The sequence below is a fragment of the Sinohyriopsis cumingii genome, chromosome 3 (genome assembly GCF_028554795.1).
Source record: "Sinohyriopsis cumingii isolate HCF-2022 chromosome 3, ASM2855479v2, whole genome shotgun sequence".
NCBI classification, from domain to species: Eukaryota; Metazoa; Mollusca; class Bivalvia; order Unionida; family Unionidae; genus Sinohyriopsis; species Sinohyriopsis cumingii.
In genome coordinates, this window is record NC_142963.1 from 132547149 (window position 1) to 132566175 (window position 19027).

At 34.0% G+C, this 19027-nt stretch overlaps 1 protein-coding gene across 1 annotated transcript; it reads left to right on the plus strand.

The window, feature by feature from the left end:
• Positions 1-110: 110 nt before the first annotated feature.
• Positions 111-18566, plus strand: LOC149803883 (mannose-1-phosphate guanylyltransferase catalytic subunit beta-like). The gene is made up of 10 exons (XM_089953691.1): positions 111-294; positions 2542-2689; positions 4273-4353; positions 5417-5465; positions 7021-7163; positions 9844-10002; positions 11916-11994; positions 12662-12789; positions 16632-16814; positions 17944-18566. Exons 2-10 carry the CDS (start codon positions 2561-2563, stop codon positions 18073-18075), a joined length of 1083 nt encoding a protein of 360 aa, XP_089809817.1. The 5' UTR covers positions 111-294; positions 2542-2560; the 3' UTR covers positions 18076-18566.
• Positions 18567-19027: the final 461 nt, after the last annotated feature.

The following is a 19027-nucleotide window of genomic DNA, read 5'->3' on the forward strand; positions in this document are numbered from 1 at the left end:
GTATTAGTTATTTTCCTGAATGGTTTAGTATCGCTGATTATTGTCATTGAAGATAATGGGTTTATGTTTAGAGTACGAAAAACCAGTTTCCAGATTTCGACTGGTTCAAATGTTTAACATTTTATACTTGACTTGATATAGCAAATTCTCAGGCACCCATTTTAGTTTTGCTATCGGAAGTGGAATTGGTTTGACATCGGCGTCGTGGCACAAAATCCAAACATTGCTCTGTTTATACACGTTGTCAGCACACGTCCTTTGGTGATTTGAGACTTGTATTTTTAATAAAACCAGGTGAGATAAATCAGATATCAAAACTCGGCTATGCTGATAGCTGAACTCCGTGCGATGCACCCGATATTAGGGAAGGAGAGTATCTCTTTCAGTCACGCGAAATGATTGGTTGAAATTTACACACCTTTTAGTCTTCAGGCTGACCCCCATCCCCATTTGGTGGAGGGTGCATAGGAGTTTTATGCACAAATGTAATGCCGCATAATTTGTCCAGTATATAACATACACAATAAAATACTCAAATGAGGTATATAAAAAATGTCCATATTTGTGGATAGCTATCCTGCAGTATTAAAACATATCATACAAATATTATTCAGTTGACCTTAGAAGTTCATAGAAAATATGTTTATGCCCCTATCCCCAAATTTACAACTACATTTTTCTCGTCCAAAAGTCATGTTTGACACCAAGAGTAGTCATACAATGTAAGACATCAACCCAGATATTTATGTTTTAGGGGTCGACGTCTTGCTGCTTAATGCACAGTGTAGCATCTTCTGATGTCAATTAGCATCGGAACAAAAGTAAATTTTTCCGGAATATTTCACATCGGCAGTCCATTATATCTGCGTGTTTCTATAAATTAACGCCACAATATTTTAGTCAGACTTTGATGTCTTTGTTCAAATAAAATCACGATTCTCACACAAGCAAATGTTTTCAAGTTCTGTTAGCATACATTTCAATTGACTGGAATATGATGGAAGCCAGGAATACCGAAATCATATTAAGTTGAACTATGTTCCTTTAATGATACGAGAAAAGTATATTAATATTGTAGAAAGTAGATAGCTTTCTTTCATTCAAAATACTAATCGTCAGTTCTGATATGTTTATGAATAGGTCCAACGATTTGAAATAAATGAATAGGTCCAATGAAATAAAGTCAAGGTATTGATCTGGTCTCTTATACTCTGCATCAATTTATATGGATGAAGGATGAAAAATAAAATTAGTGTATTCAACTTATGGACCAGTATATATGGTACATGTGTTCTATGATTTTGTTGATTGGTGCATTAAATTGGTTTGAGATATGTATGTAGTTAGGTATAAGACATTTGTAGTTTGCTATGAGATATATATGTAGTTTGATATGAGACATGTAGCTTGGTATGAGATATATATGTAGTTTGTTATGAGAGATATATGTAGTTTGGTATGAGATGCATATGTAGTTTGGTATGAGACATGTAGGATTTAAGTTCAGTATTTTTATTTACCTGGTAAGAAGCAATCATATAGTTGATAGCCAAACACAAGGTCAGTATCAAAATCAACAAAATTGCAGTTTTCTGCCATCTTGCCAGCAGTGAAGTCATCACTACCAGATTTTACCCAGGATTGTACCGTACTTTGGAATCTCAGAGAAATTATCATTTAATATATGTGCAAAAAGAATATTTGATTGGCCATCTGTACATGTGTTTTTCAGTGTTGATATTAAATGCATTGATCTGTTGTCTGCTGTAAACCCTGACCCCAGGTCAGTGGAATACACATGGCATTTGGAACAGTCTGTTAATGTTCAGAACAATACACACGGTGGCAGACCACAGCTGTGGGAAATGGTTTTGTACCAGAATAATGTCTTCAGATGAGTTGATGTATATTAGCCTTTGGAACAAATAAATATGAATTGTTATAGATGTGGAATTCCAAATTTTCGACACATCAGGCTTGTTTATTTTTCAGTATCCTGCTGATCACCTAACAATACTGACACTGTTAATTTGCTCATCTCATCTGTCAAATTCCATGTCAGTACATTGGTCTGCCATTGTTTTCATCATCACATAGGAGGGTAACAGTGTTTAATGTGCACTTGATTTTAACTCGAACAGCAGCCTTTTACCATGATGTAGCTTTGAAAACATCCAACAGCACTACTACTTTCTGTTCACACCAACTATTGGGCAACAAGTCATGTGGAGAGTTCACATACCTGAAGTACTTATTTCTATTTAGAAAATCTCATGTATGTTTTTTTTTTTTTTTCTCTTTAAAAAAGAACCATACTGAACAATCTGGGTGGATTTTAGAGGTAAGATAGCCACTAAATTATAGACCGGAACAGTACATTACAATGCCAGTGCCCAATATTCATTTACTGTTGGTTCATGGCATATAATGGCTTCAGTATACCTTCAAGCATAAAGCATTTATTTTTTCAAAAAACAAATAAACTATTGTTTCTTATTCCTTTTATTATATTTTATATCCATTGAATTAAAATATTTACAGGCTAATTTGAAGATTTAAGATGAAGGCCCTGATTCTTGTTGGTGGCTATGGCACTCGTCTACGTCCACTCACTCTTAGTTGTCCGAAACCACTGGTTGAGTTTGGGAATAAGCCAATGTTGCTTCATCAACTGGAGGCATTGTCAGAGGTAATATAATATAATACTACATTTTTTTTATATGAGGTTTTGGGTTTGTTTTTATTTTGTTGCTATGTTTCCATTTGTGGTAGCCAAAATAGCAGTTGGCATCAAAGTTTAGCAGATGGTGACTAAATGTTATGGCATGATCTGTTTAGGAGTTGTCAGTTGAACAGACAATATTAGTCCTGATGTGCAGTATGTATGACAGATCAGGGTCTATGTTGATCACAGTTGAACTCGGCTTAAAAGCATGAACACATGGTATGCAGGGTTTCCATTATATTGACATTTTATGGAGTCCTGAGGACCCCACATTTGATTTTTATAGGGTCCTTACAAGATGTTAAAGGGTCCCACTTTATAGTTTCTACTGTAAGTTGTGTGTATGTGTAAGATTCATGTATTAAACTTGATATCCCATTAGTCGAATTGGAAACACGCTACTCAAGGATGTTTTTTAAACAGTAATATGTTGCGCCCTCCGAAACAAAAATATCAAGTGAGATGTCTTAATTACAGAACTGGATAATCATAAATTTAATTTTATATTTTTTGCAATGAGCATTCATGTGCTCAATCCTGAGTGCTGAATTACATTACTCGTATTCTTCTTTTAATGTTTGTAGAACAGTGTTGATTTGTCTTGTTCTCTGATCTGACATGTTTTGAAGTTTGCAAAGATCCATCTGCACTAAAAAATTTCATCTGATAATATCTACAAGTCACATTGTAAAGCGTCTTGCTTATAATCTGGCGCCGTTTCTATAAGACCCAAGACTGGTCCACTACTGAATTTTATTATGAATATAATGAATCTGTGAGGCTAAGTTCAAATTGATGAAACCCGTCTGTTTTCTTGGAAATAAAATGGGTTATATACAGTTGCTATAAATAGAAAACGAGTAAAATTCTTACTCAGCAGTGATGTTTTTAAAGCCGATTCCCCAATTTATACGAGTGGAATTAAAGAGATGAAACTAAAAATGATAAAGACAACTTTTGACTGATTTTTATTTATTTTATTTTTGAATTTACCAAAACAGCATAATCCATGTACTGGAGAACATGAAAGGTAATTTGTTGAGAAAAAAGTTGTAAAGATTACGACAAAAGCATAATGGTTGACATGCATGCGTTCGTGTAACCCCCAAAATACTTATGCAAATTTGCAAATGGCATTATGTCCAAATCTCGACATGAAAGCAACAAATGGTAGTAATATTTATTATCGTAGGGTTTATCTTCTAATTTAATTTGAATCCTTAGCACATCATCTTTTCAAGATCACATGCTCTATACTTATTCAGCTAAACTTGGTAATGCATAATGCATAATTAATGGACATGACCTCAACAGACATCACAGAAAATCCTTGAGACCTCAGTTTTGTGAAACCTGAACCTTTTCTGCAAGCTGGAAATCAGCTTGATCAGCAATGTTTATTGCGTCCTATGGGACTCTTAGGCCGGGGTTTTAATGCATTATTTTTAACTTTATTATGTCAGGGATGCACATTTGTGCGTTATTGGAAGCCCGGGTATGAGAGATAACAAATTTATTGTAAATGTATCTTCTTATTCTATTTCTAGGCAGGGGTAAAACACATAATTCTAGCTGTCAGCTACAGAGCAGAGCAGATGGAAAAGGAATTGAAAAATGTGGAGGAGAAGGTATATAGATAATCAGATTTATTCCTCTAGGTTAATTTACTTTTTTTTTATCCCCATGCTGAAAGTGAAGCACTAGATTATTGTGATATGGTATGTACATATAATAATAATAATAATAATAATAATTATTATTATTATTATTATTATTATTATTATAAAGACTTTATTTTTGGTGGGTGGTTCAATTAATTACAAATGAGAAAATAATCTACCTTGAGGTCCTCTATTAGGTACATAGAAGATACAAGGTAATAATATGTTCACACACACCTTGATTACATTATTTTTATGGAGTAAAATTTGACATCCAAGACATTCTGCCACAGATCATAAACTATCTAATAATCTTTAACAACTAACTTCAAACAAACTAGGTTCTACTTTGTGTACTTTACCTATGTAAATTAGCTTTCTTTGCTATCCCATAGCAATGCCCAAAGTACTAGCAAATACAAATCACCCTTCTTGCTGTTCTAAATGAATTAGGTAATCTTTGGAATGGTGGTTGTTCATCGCTGACTGTGTTTGCCTTTATTACGTGTGTAAACTGTCCAGGGGTGATTGTATTCATTGAGCACTAAGCATGATGCTGTAATAATCACCACTGTTTACTGTTTATGCAGGCTGTAGGAAACATAAGTAAATATCTTGGTGTCAAATAATATAATTGTCTCTTACAAGATTCATTGGATATCATGTTTTTTATAGATGGTTATCAATTGATTGGGAGTAAAAAAAAATTATGTTTTTCAAGGGATTACTGAGCCATAGCAGGTGTCTGTTAAAGGTTTATAATGTACAAGTAAATATATCTGCAGTTTGATGGAGAAAGATAATAAATATTAAAAAAATTAAAGTATGTTTCCAAAACCATCAAAGACCATTGATCCTTTTTTCCAAGACATTTTTTAAACATGCATATATAAAGGTATTAAAGAAAGCATTGTCAAAAAAGTTCAGAAATTGTCAAATTTTATTTGGTGATATGTTTTTGTCTGAATTGAGTGACAAAGTAATTGTCAATTTCAGTTTTTTATCCTGGTTCTTTTGGCTTTTTTTTCAGCTTGGAGTGAAAATTTCCATTTCCTTAGAATCAGAACCTCTGGGCACAGGTAATATTTATACACATACCTTTACTTGTAAACTCTGATTGAAACTAGTTTTGCTTAGCTGTGTATGGCTGAACAAATTTTCATTTAGGCAGGATGAGTAACTTAGAACTTTTACCTGTCTTGTGTAAATTTTACTAATCTTTTATGTGTGATTTTGAGGACATAGAACCTAAACTTAATAAACAATATTAATTTAAATGACTTTTCTAATGATTTTTTCAAGCTCTACACATTGCATGTGTACATGTTATAGTATTATTACAAGGTATTTACATGACTACACATTACAGTATTATTACAATTACATGACTACACATTTCAGTATTATTGCAAGGTATTTACATGACTACACATTACAATATTATTACAAGGTATTTACATGACTGTACATGTTACAGTATTATTACAAGATATTTACAAGATTGTACATGTCACAGTATTATTACAAAGTATTTAAATGTTACAGAATTATTACAAGGTATTTACATGACTACACATTACAGTATTGTTAAAGGTATTTACATGACTGTACATGTTACAGTATGATTACAAGGTATTTACATGTTACAGTATGATTACAAGGTATTTACATGTTACAGTATTATTACAAGGTATTTACATGTTGCAGAATTATTACAAGGTATTTACATGTTACAGTATTATTACAAGGTATTTACATGCTACAGTATTATTACAAGGTATTTACATGACTGTACACATTGCAGTATTATTAAAATGCATTTACATGACTACACATTACAGTATTATTACAAGGTATTTACATGACTGTACACATTGCAGTATTACAAGGTATTTACCTGACTACACATTACAGTATTATTGCAAGATATTTACATGACTACACATTACAGTATTATTGCAAGGTATTTACATGACTGTACACATTACAGTATTATTACAAGGTATTTACATGATTACACATTACAGTATTATTGCAAGGTATTTACATGACTACACACATTACAGTATTATTACAAGGTATTTACATGACTGTACACATTGCAGTATTACAAGGTATTTACATGACTACACATTACAGTATTATTACAAGGTATTTACATGACTACACATTACAGTATTATTGCAAGGTATTTACATGACTGTACACATTGCAGTATTACAAGGTATTTACCTGACTACACATTACAGTATTATTGCAAGGTATTTACATGACTACACATTACAGTATTATTGCAAGGTATTTACATGACTACACACATTACAGTATTATTGCAAGGTATTTACATGACTACACATTACAGTATTATTGCAAGGTATTTACATGACTGCACATTATAGTATTATTACAAGGTATTTACATGACTGTACATATTACAGTATTATTACTAGGTATTTACATGACTACACATTTCAGTATTATTGCAAGGTATTTACATGACTGCACATTATAGTATTATTGCAAGGTATTTACATGACTGTACATATTACAGTATTATTACTAGGTATTTACATGACTGTACACATTGCAGTATTATTACAATACAAAGTATCATTCCTTTTGTTTTCTTTACAGCTGGGCCTCTTGCACTAGCAAGTAAATACTTGACAGTTGATAATGACCCATTCTTTGTTTTGAACAGTGATGTCATCTGTGAATTTCCTTTTAAAGAAATGATTCAGTTTCATAAGCACCATGGAAAAGAGGGAACAATCATAGTAAGTACTCATATATTAAGAGATATGGTATGAGTGCTCATGCTGACTTATTCATTTTTGTGAAAAATACAACTAGTAAAGAAATTCAGTTCAGTAACCATAATGACATTAAGAAGCCTCAGACACTATGCTTGCATTTTACATGACTTGATGGGTTTGGTTTATGGCACACCAACACAGGTAGCTTAGGTAGGGTCAAAGCAGTTGGAGTAAAGTGCCTTACCCAAATACATACCATGGTAGCCAACTGGGGCTGATCTGATGCAAGGATTCAAACCATGAGCCTTTTGGTTGCAAGTCCAGTACACTGATCAGTGTGCTGTGTGGCTCCTGACTCCATTAGTTGCCTCTTTTATTTTCACTTTTGATGGAATGTTTTGGAACTCGTTTATTGGCCATATGAGTACACGACCTGAAATATTATGCATGTGTAATATGAAGAATATGAAATGGGTTGCTAAAATGTCATACCAATTTTTGTAATATGAAAATATTAAATGTGTTGGTAAAATATCATACCACTGATGTTTGGTTATGAACATAGTTTACATTGTCTTTAGTGCTTGTGCACTGTAGTATTATTCTGTCCCAAAAATTAAGTTGAGGAAATTTTTAGATTATACTATTTCATCTCCACAAGTGCTTGGGACTTTTCTTTTTGACAAGATGATCACAGGAAAGTCACCAACACAGTAATATCATATCTGAAAAACATTATGTAAACTTGGATCTTTTTATTTTCTGTTTAGACTTTAATGCTGCTTTCAATTAAATGCAAGTAACATGGTAAGCAAATCTCCTGGAAATGTCAGAGAAAGGAAACATGAATGAATTTCTTACGGACCACAGTATATTGCAGTAACAGTTGAATGGCCAAGTTAATATAAAGATACCATGAGAAGTACCTTGAACCATGCATGTGCAATTAACATGGTAAGCGAATCTCCTGGAAATATCAGAGAAAGGAAACATGAATGAATTTCTTACAGACCAGAGTATATTGCAATAACAGTTGAATGGCCCAGTTAGTATAGTGATACCTTGAGAAGTACCTTGAACCATGCATGTGAAAGAATTAAGTGAAGAAACAGGTGTTATCTTGAGAATTAACAGAACATATAGATCCATGCCAAAAAAAAAATGACTGTTCCTGCTCCAGATAAATTTTGCTGTTATACTTGTACATGGATACAACCATGTTTGCTTGCACTACAGTACAAGTCATGTAGGCATTAAACACTGATATTTCAGTAATAGGTGTCATTTTTTAGAATTTTAAAATAATAATATCTGGCTTAGAAGAGTCTATGTTTAAAATAGAAAGAAATTAGGTAATTTTGTATGTTTTCTCAATAACCAACAAAATGCCAAAATCATAAAAAAAATTCACTTTAAAAATGTGAAAGAAAAAAGTGAAATATATTGGCCCTGAAAGTGTCATTGTTTCATTAATACTGTATGTAACAAAGAGTGTAAGATCGTTACTCGTTAATGCACTCCTGAGTGAAGTCCTCTACCAGTAAATTTATTTAGAGATTTATAAGGACCTTAAAATATCTGCTTTAAGTTTCTTTTGTACAGTTGACATTGTTTGTGGATGTCATGGTAACCCAATAGCCCAATAGCGGTTGGTAAAGAATGCTGACTTAATCAAGAAGTATTTTAGAAGATTAACTGTAGTTTTGCTGTCAAAAACAGACTTCTGATGATAACTTGTGTCTTGTTCGTTACTTTGCTTCTAGTTCGACACTTTTTGATGAGGATTTCTGTGCAAATTCTTGACTGAAAGTTGGATCAGTGATATATTAAGTGAAGAAACAGGTGTTATCTTGAGAGTTAACAGAACATATCGATCCATGCAACAACAACTAAAATAAAACCTGTTCCTGCCTTGGATAAATTTTGCAGTTATACTTGTACATGGATCCAAACATGTATGCTTACACTACAGTACAAGTCACGCGAGTCATGTAGGCATTCAGAACAGACTATTTCAGTAATGGGTGTCATTTTTTAGAATTTTTTCTACATACCTTTAAGTGGCAAGTATTCACTTCATTTGGATTCATATACATCCATGTTCCTTTTTAAGGTCATTATTTAGATGACCCGAGAGGTCACTGTTAAAGTACATATACATTTTTGGACGAAATACAGCAAAATCACTGTTAAAGTACATATACATTTTTGGATGAAATGAACCTGAAGGCATGATCCAGTACAATCCTGATTGAATGTCACATGCTGTGGTGTTACATTGAAAGCTGTGTTTTGATAATCAAATTCATACTACCCTTGATTGTGATGATTCTACTCTACTCACTCTTATTTTGACCCAAGTTTATTATATGGCCGCCATTGTAAATGTCCATGGCGATAGATAATTTTTGTCTTGAAGTTTCTTTGTGACAATTAAAGTGCAAAGCATTCAATAATCTTGATTGAATAGACTTTGGTTAAAGAAAATGGCGTTAAATTTTAAAAGAACAATTTATATTTAATTTAAAATGAGTAAATGCACATACATGACCCATGTGACTTGTACGGTAGTGTCTATAAACAATTAAAATGTAGCAATATGCAACTAGCCTTTGTATTCTTCTATATTTGCTGTGTTCTGTGTAATTAAAGTTTGAATTTGGACATTTAAATTGCAGTGATCCTTTATATTTTTCTTCAGGTCACTAAGGTAGATGAACCTTCTAAGTACGGTGTTGTTGTGTATGATGCAGAGACTGGAAAGATTAATCGTTTCGTGGAGAAACCCCAGGAATATGTTTCCAATAAAATCAATGCTGGATTGTACATCTTCTCTCCATCCATGTTGAACAGAATAGAGGTAATGATTATGTAAGCACATAACAGCCTCTGAGATATACTTATATATTCACTTATATGTCAAGTCCAACTGCAAACTGCAGAGACCCTGATCTGCCAGCACAATATGTATTGTTTTGGCAGATCTGGTTTTATGCAGTTTGTTAGGAATAACGAGTAGAACCACGAACATAGAGTTTGCATAGCTGCCAACCTTCATGAATTTAGTGTGAATTTCAAGACTTTTTCAGCGATTCACGGATTCACACCGCAAGCCAAAAATTCATGAATTCTCCAATCCTCAGTTATTTAAAAACTTTAATAAAATAAACGATTTCCTGTTAAGCGCTAGTCGGGATATTCACAGTTGCCGAAACAGTCCGGTACTGCTGGTCGCGATATTAGTAGATCTACAGCTGATTAGTACAGCAGCCCGGTAGAAAGCATTTTAGCCTATTTTAATCTATATGTATAAGAGTAGTTTTACAAATGCTTTTGAGAGAAACTGGGGCCTAACCGGAATTATGCTCCATGCATGCGTCACCAACACTGATTTGAGTTACCGTTTAGCATCGCATGTAAGATGTTGAAAATATCTTCACCACCAAGGAAAAAGAAATGTATTACTCAAAAAGTGAAGTTTAATTTGGAATATATCAAAAATTGGCTGTGCATTCTGCCATTAAACATTGATATTCATCATGCATTTTGCACTCAGTTTGCCATCGCATAGACAATGTGAGGAAGCATGTCGGTTGCAAAAAAACACGTAGAAGTTGGGAAAATTAAGAATTCGCAGATTTCATCTTTGGAATATTTTAAGCCATCAACAAAAGACCTGCAGGCTACCAACACTGAAGCATTATTTGTGAGTTTTCTTGTCAAACAGTCTACCTTTATTAGCTGGAGACCATGCTAAACATTTGTTCTGACAAATGTTCCCGGACTCAAAAATCGCTTCCAAACTTTCCTGTGGAAGAACCAAAAGTGCTGCAGCTCCTGTGCATTCCACACAGCAACAGGCAAAAGTGACAGCAAAAGAGTATTTTCTATAGTGAGGAAAAATAAGACAGACTTTAGGGCCTCCTTAGCTGCAGAAAAATTGTCAGCAATTTTAGTCACCAAGATCAACCAGCAGGCAAGAAGTCTGAACTGTTTAGAAAACAAATTTACGATCAAGCAGTTGAGGAAGTCTGCCACAGTATCATGTCTTGATAAATAAATATTTCTGCATATATGTAGGGTTTTAGTTCTATATTGCGAACTTGATATAGTGTAGTTTTAACGGTCAGAGTGGATGGAGTTATTGTTGTGGTATTTTTCACTAATTCATGTCCAAATTCACTACTTTTTATCCCTGTTTTCACTAATTGTGAGCCTGGAAGGTTGGCAGCTATGACTTTGATCTGCCTGTGCTGTATACAGTGGCAGATCAGGGCTTATGTTGTTTGGAGCTGGACTTATAAGTGGATATATACAATAGTAAAGAGGTCATGTTAACTTAATTATCTACATAGTTGATTTTTTGTGTGAGATCCTAAGGAAAGTGTGCTCACATCTGCTGCCTGTTGTCAGGTCTTTTATCCTTGTATCAAAATATGCCATGTAGCTAGATAAAGATTTGCCATGTGTTTTGAATATTTTAGGATGCACTCTTTTTATGTGTGGGGTCCATAAAAAAAGACCTTGGTGTTTAAAAAAAGGTGGCAATGTGTAATGAACAGTAGATCTAAACATATCGTCTCTATCTTCATTAGAGATGAAAACTGCAGGTAAAGACTTTCTTCAAATAACAAATTTTGAGAACTGCATATCATTGCATGATAGAGTTTGTCTTGACTTTTTGATTGTATAGTTAAATTTGTTTGGACATTTCTCAAGATTTTATCTGATTTTTAGATACCAGACTGAAAGGGATGGTTTGATATCTTTCAGCTTAAACCCACATCAATTGAAAAAGAGGTATTTCCAGCCATGGCTAAGGATGGGCATTTGTATGCAATGGAACTCCAAGGTAAAAAGCCTGTGATTTAACGAAACCATAATACATTATTTAGACTTGAGATTACATCAGAACAACTGTTTTTTCATCTTCAGTTTGAAATATTTTGTCGACGCCTGATGAAGCTTTCTGTGATATACAGTCATTTAATCAACCTTGAACCTGCACTATTCTTTATTTCTTCAAGATAATGAATAGCTGATTTAAGATACATGTAAATTCTTCCAGTCCTGCATTTCATTTCTAGGGTAGTAAGGTACATAGAGAATCTTTAACAGGGTTAAAAAAATTAAAATTTCATATCTTTTAAATATATGTGTTAATTCTTTTTATTTAGTAATTTATTTCAAAGAGATTTATGCTGAATCTATGAAATCTTTGCATTCTTAAATTTAACAATCAAGGATGAATTTGTTTTCCATTCTTGTTTAGGCTGCTCAGTTTAAAGTGAGATCTGAAAAGCAAAGTGATTGACTGTCATATTCAAGTATGACAGAGGTACTGGGTTGACTGTTATATTGCAGAATACACATGCATGCTTCTGGTCATGTCTGTCATGTTCAGTAATTAGAATACCTTTCACAATGACATAGTCAAATTACATAGCTCAATGGTGCTATGTCTTTCAGTGGTCTTTTGAATCCAGTGTAAATACATATTTTGTCCACTTATCTTCCAGGTTTTTGGATGGATGTTGGTCAACCAAAGGACTTTCTCACGGGAATGTGTATGTACTTAACGTCACTAAGACAAAAGAACCCAGGCTGTCTTTATCAAGGTCCAGGTGTAGTTGGCAATGTCCTAGTTGTAAGTATCAGTAGTCAGATTCTTCATTTGATCATTATTGTCTGAGAAACTGTTTCATATTTTTTTTCAAGGGCAGACTACTCTTCAACTTCCAAAGAACCCACTGCATGTTGTAAAATGTTACTAATGTTGGCAGTAGTTACAGCAGCTCAGTGGTTAGCATGCTAGGCTTAGCAGTGGATGGGTACAGGTTCAATCTTACCATCAGGTCAGTCTGAGCCCAATTCTTGGGCAAGGCACTTTATGCCAATTGCCTTGGCACTAAATAACCTGTGTTGCTGTGTTATAAAATACCCAAACCAAAATCAATCCTGTAATTTGATTTTAGCCAAGTTTTGGATTTCTAATTTTTTAAACATTTTAAATGGTATCTTTTTTCTAAGCATTGGTTTGATAAATACAGCACAGCTCTATCAAATTTTCTGAACCCCATGTGTCATGTTGGGGGACTTAATCCCCTCCACCTTCACTCCGTGACAGAGTGATAAATACCTCTCAATTACCACCACATCTCAGCAGGCACGCTGATGGCATCACCACCATGGAGGAGCTGCTCAACATTACTGATCAACATTTGAACAGCCAATGAATGAAGACCACCCATAGAAGGACCAATACATCATGAGTGATTTACAATCATTTACCATTTTAAGAATCAATTTTCTTTACTTCGATCATTTATATGGACAGTGGTCACTGTCTCTGTAGAACATTGTTGAAACCAAGTCTTTATTAGGGAGAGACCATCTAAGTTTCTAAAGGAGAGAGGGGTAAATGCTTGAAAACAATTGTCTTGTTCTGATTTGTAATATTAAAATTACACTATCCCATTCCTTGTTTTACTTGAAACAAATTTATCTTGTGGTAAATGAAAATAAAAAATACTCCAGTCAGAAAGAACAATTACGTGCAATAAATTAAATGTCTAGTCCTTTACAGTAGGCATACAGTTAGAACTGAACCATTTCATAGCTGTGTACATGTATATTCAACCTTATGACAGGGTCATTACCCTTTAGGACTAAATATGTGATTTGCATTTAAGTCTTCATTCAGCATTTTCTGTTTTGTTCTTTGTTTTTTGAACGGAAGTGGCTGTCATCTGGAATTAAATTGTCCATACCTCAGAGGAGTACTTTTGAACGGAAGTGGCTGCCATCTGGAATTAAATTGTCCATTCCTCAGAGGAGTACTTTTGAACGGAACCGGCTGTCCTCTGGAATTAAATTGTCCATACCTCAGAGGAGTACTTTTCATGTTTAATCAGTAGGATAAATTTACACTGTTCAAAAAGAAGCTCAAGGTTTCATCAAGTCAGTGTGTAAGTTTGCTCAGATTTCTTTGAATAAAGTAAAAGCATAAACTTATTGTAAAAGATCTTGATCAGCCTTTTTTATATGTGAAAAAATGTACAAGGCATGCAACTATGTTAATATTGTCAAAAGATTTGATCTAGTATTATATCTCTGCATTATCTTCATTAAAACTGGGAAATGTTTATAATTGGTTGATAACAATGTAGATAAATGAGTGCCTCTCTCCATGAACCTCTAAAGAGCATGCTTGCAGAGATCATTCACAGTAAACCATGTCCATTTGATAGAGACGACACCATCTCTGCTGTGGTAATCCATGATGACTCTGCAAGAAAGCTTGATGTACAGAGTAATTCTCCATGAGCCACCACAGCAACTTCACCAGGAGAGATGGTGGAGGTTTTTTCTTTCTTAATCTTCTCCATTCCCTCTCCACCCTAACCATGATACATGGGGTTCCAAAAGTTCAAATAAGCTGTTTGTATCATGTTTGATGGAATAGACTGTTGGACAGTAGATAATCAGGCATGACATTAGGTGGGATAGACTCTATGTAGGACAGTAGATAGATGTCTGCACATAACGACAGCAAGTCTTTGAACAGAAAAATATGATTAGTATGTCACTTTTGCATTATCCATTTGCCTACCCAAGACAAACTGGGTATTTTTTTAGCTCTTCTGATCATATGAGATGGCCTGTTAACAGACTTTTGGCCCAGTGTCCATTTAAGCATTCATGTAAGTTTGTTTTTGCTTAATTCTTCTAAACTGATTAGATGATTGCCATGAAACATTACACACACATTCATTGCAAGGTTTTGTTGGTCCTAAATGAGAATGGTGTTACTCAGACATGAAGTATGACTTCCACAGCAGCCATCTTGAAAAATCATATTGCTTCTCCACCAGAATGAATTGTTGTATCAACATTGGGTTTTCCCTTAAGAACTTACGACTAGCAGTCCCTAGATGAATATGGTTCTGTTTGGACACCAGCATTGAAAATCTTGCTATCTTTACTCCTTGTGATTCAATGGTCATATCAGTGTGGGTTTTTCACAAAATGTCTAGTTGGTCCTATGTAAATGGTGCTTATCTGATGCACAATATGGTTGTCATGGCAGCAATCTTGAAAATCTTAAAGTAATGTCATATCATCATGGTTTTTTTTACTAGAAGATATTGATTTATTGATGAAAATGGTGCTGGACATTCAAGGTGACCACCACAGCAGACATCATTAAAATCTTGTTACTACTACTCATCTTAAATGGAAGGTCATATCATGAAGTGTTCAGTGTAAGACTTGAAATGTTGCTTAGTTGGGCTTTTAATAAATATACTGACTGACCATCACAGTCGGCATCTTAAAAATCTTGTCACTACTTGTTCAAGGTGAAAAATCATATCAACACTGGGTTTTCAACAAAAAACTTTTTGTGATGTTTAGTTGGTACTAATGAAATGGTGCTGATTTGACCTCAAATATGGCAGCCATCATTAAAATCTTATTGTGCTTTTCTTCCTTAAATGGAAAGTCATATTGGCATGGAGTTTAATCCACAAGACTTCCCATTTTATCCTGAAGGAAAATGATGCAGTTCAGACATCAAATATGGCACCATGATGGTCATCTTGAATTTTTTTTTTATTGCTACCACTCCAGAATTTGTGATCATGTTGACATGGGATTTTCATGCGGGAAAAAACAAAAAAACTTCTTATAATATCCATTTGCTCCCAAATAAACATGGTGCCCCACAGACATCCACTATGGCTGCCAAAATGAACCTGTTGAAATTCTTGTCACTAATTCTCCTGAATTAAATCTTATTGCTCACGAATATCAGAAATGGTTTCAGTACTCTGTAGTTATAAAGATATTGTCGTATCTTGAATTCATGAAAATTCTTTTCAGACAGAAATATCTGCCCCCTCAAAGGACTAATTTTTATTCAAATTTAGAATTGTCAGAGAAATGCAAGTCAGTTGATAATTTTGTGTTTCATTATTGTGTTATTGTTGTAGGTTTGTATTTTTCAAAACCTTTACAAATAAAATTGATGAATCCTTAAACTCCAGCTGCCTACCACCTTCTGTCTGTCAGTTGTTAATTACAATGGATATTGCCCTCCAGCTGTCTGCCACCTTCTGTCTGTCAGTTGTTAATTACAGTGGATATTGCCCTCTTTCAATTAGCCAGGTTTATTTTATTAAGTAATAATATTGGCATTGCAAAGCTTGTCTGCAGGAGTATCTTGATGGTCTGACATGTAGCTTTTGTGAAACTTTCATGACATTTTTACTATGAATCAAAAATGTCTTCTTAATAAAAGTGGTGAAATTTTCCAATGAAAATCTGTTTGATACAAAATGCTACACTGATTAGAATGCATGGTTATCTTCCTTTCAGGGATTCATCATTTGCTGAGAAGTAATGTGTAGGGGTAAATTTATGATGCCATAGTTATGTACACACGTGATGTTCATATTTTGATTTGCCTTGTAATCCTATCATTCATAGGATCCCAGTGCCCAGATAGGCAAGAACTGTCGAATCGGCCCAAATGTAACGATAGGTCCTAATGTAGTGATAGAGGATGGAGTATGCATGAAGAAATGTACAGTGCTGAATGGTGCTCACATCAAATCACATTCCTGGCTTGAGACCTGCATCATAGGCTGGAAATGTGTCATAGGAAGATGGGTAAATCAGATTGACCGTTCAAAATGTACACATTTTAGTGTATCACTTCATATTGTAAAAGTCATAGATCACATTGTAACACAACAACTAGAAATATAGCTCAGAAAGTTATTTGAGTAACTTATTCATTGCAGTTATGTAATGAATAGAAACTTGATCTAGTCTTTACCAAACTTTAAATGGATTAATCTAGATATGATTCTGCTAATTTCATATCAGATGGATAGATACTTGGTTAAACTGTGTGAAGCGTAAAGTTGATAATGTCACACCTTGAATAGGTGAACTTGACAACAATCAAACACTGGTAAATGTTAGTGGTATGTTTTATATTATACAGTATTTTTATGGGTTATCAGTTTAGAACCATTGTTTGATGTGTGCAGTGGTTCCAATAAATCAACTGACTTTTACATTACATTGACTTTAACTGTATATATTTTGTTGTAAGTGACAAACCTGAATATTTTTTTGAGCAGCATTTGTTCATGCATTTCATATGCATGTGTTGTTGCATTTCACAAATGTAAACTTAGCTTTAGTCACTAAAAGGTAATGCATACCTCATTGGTCTAGTCTTTATGATATGGACTATTTGATATCAGAGATGGACTAATTCATGTTATAAATTATACATGTATAAAGTTATTGATTTTCTGTTAAGTATTCTTTTTAAGTTAAAAAAATTGTTTAGTGCAGTAAAAGCAATATATGACATATCATCCATTCAGCAGCAAGGGACATGGACTGCCCTTGGGCCATGGCCTAGAATGCTGGGTTGTGATGGTACTTGTCTTGGATATGCAGTATATTATGCAGTGAACTTATTGCACCAGATAACAAAACCAAAATGTTGCTACTTCGCTGCATATATCTTTTTTACTAAAGGCTGTTATATATATTCATTTGTAAGTCATGTCAAGCTGTTAACTTCATATACCGACATCTGCTTATGAATAATGCACCAGAATATCGGGGGTCTATGCACTTCTTTTTAGGAGTAATGCGTAGAACAAACAACACAGACCCTGATCTGATAGCACATTATGCAGTGGTGGTGATCAGGGTCTGTTATTTGCACTCGGACTTACACGATAAGCAGGTATAGACAGCATTTTCCTTCTTTCAGGTAAGAATGGAGAATGTATCAGTGTTGGGCGAGGATGTGTCAGTAAATGATGAACTGTATGTTAATGGAGGCAGGATTCTACCCCACAAGGCTATCTCAGATTCAGTACCGGATCCTCAAATCATTATGTAGAGCATCATTCCATACAGTTGCTGTTACTCACCCCCCCCAAAATAAAATGTAAAAATGCAAGGATATTATTATCTTTATTGACATGAAAATGAATCTTTTGATAAAATCTTATATTTAGTTTTGTAAAAACTATTTTATTATAAAAGCATTAACTGAAATGAAATGTTAAGTGTACTTTTTATCATCATTTATGTTATTCTTTTTTTCTTAAGAATTCATCCATATTATTTATTATTAATGCATTTTATAAAGTATTTTTCTTGAAGAGGAACTCAATACTGTGTTGTATTTTAAAATAAGAATGGAATCCCAAATGGATTTCCTTCAAGTGGGTGGAGCTCATTAGGGTTATTAGCCATGGTTGAAATATTCAGTTGTGAATATTTTACAATACTGTTTGTATAGCAAACAGAATATCCCTTCCGAAGTAAATGCATGTGTAGCATAATTATTGTTATTGACAGAATGTACAATTAAATTATGGCACGTTATGTACTTTTGCTTCTTCATTTATCTTTGTAACCTTTATACACTGTGGGCCCAGTTTTATGCAGCTTCGTTACATCTTTACTTCTTTTGTGATACTGATGTTTTACATGGACCTACCTGCATGAAAGTCCAAAATACCTTCAGACAGTATATTCATCAATATTTTGTATGTAATTGTTTTCAAGGTACAAATCACTTAACTAAAATCGAGTAAATTAAATTGTCTTGTCATTCATAATTCAAGCAACACAGCAAAACCTGCCTGCCTGAGATGTGGCCTCCCTGACTTTTTGAAATACCTGATGAACTTTAAAATCAGTGTATCTATGTATATATCTCCCAATGCTGCATCGTCTATTGCTTTGACTGTTGAAGTTGCATGTCAAGACACTGACATTAGTGGATAAAGGATCAAATTAGTGTATGAAGAAAAGTGATGTCATAATAAGAGTGCTAGAATGGT

Coding starts and splice junctions, on each gene's coding strand:
- LOC149803883 (XM_089953691.1), top strand. CDS start 2,561: ATGAAGGCCCTGATTCTTGTTGGTGGCTATGGCACTCGTCTACGTCCA. Junction 10,003..11,915: donor CCATGTTGAACAGAATAGAG/GTAATGATTATG, acceptor GATATCTTTCAG/CTTAAACCCACATCAATTGA. Junction 12,790..16,631: donor TAGTTGGCAATGTCCTAGTT/GTAAGTATCAGT, acceptor TATCATTCATAG/GATCCCAGTGCCCAGATAGG.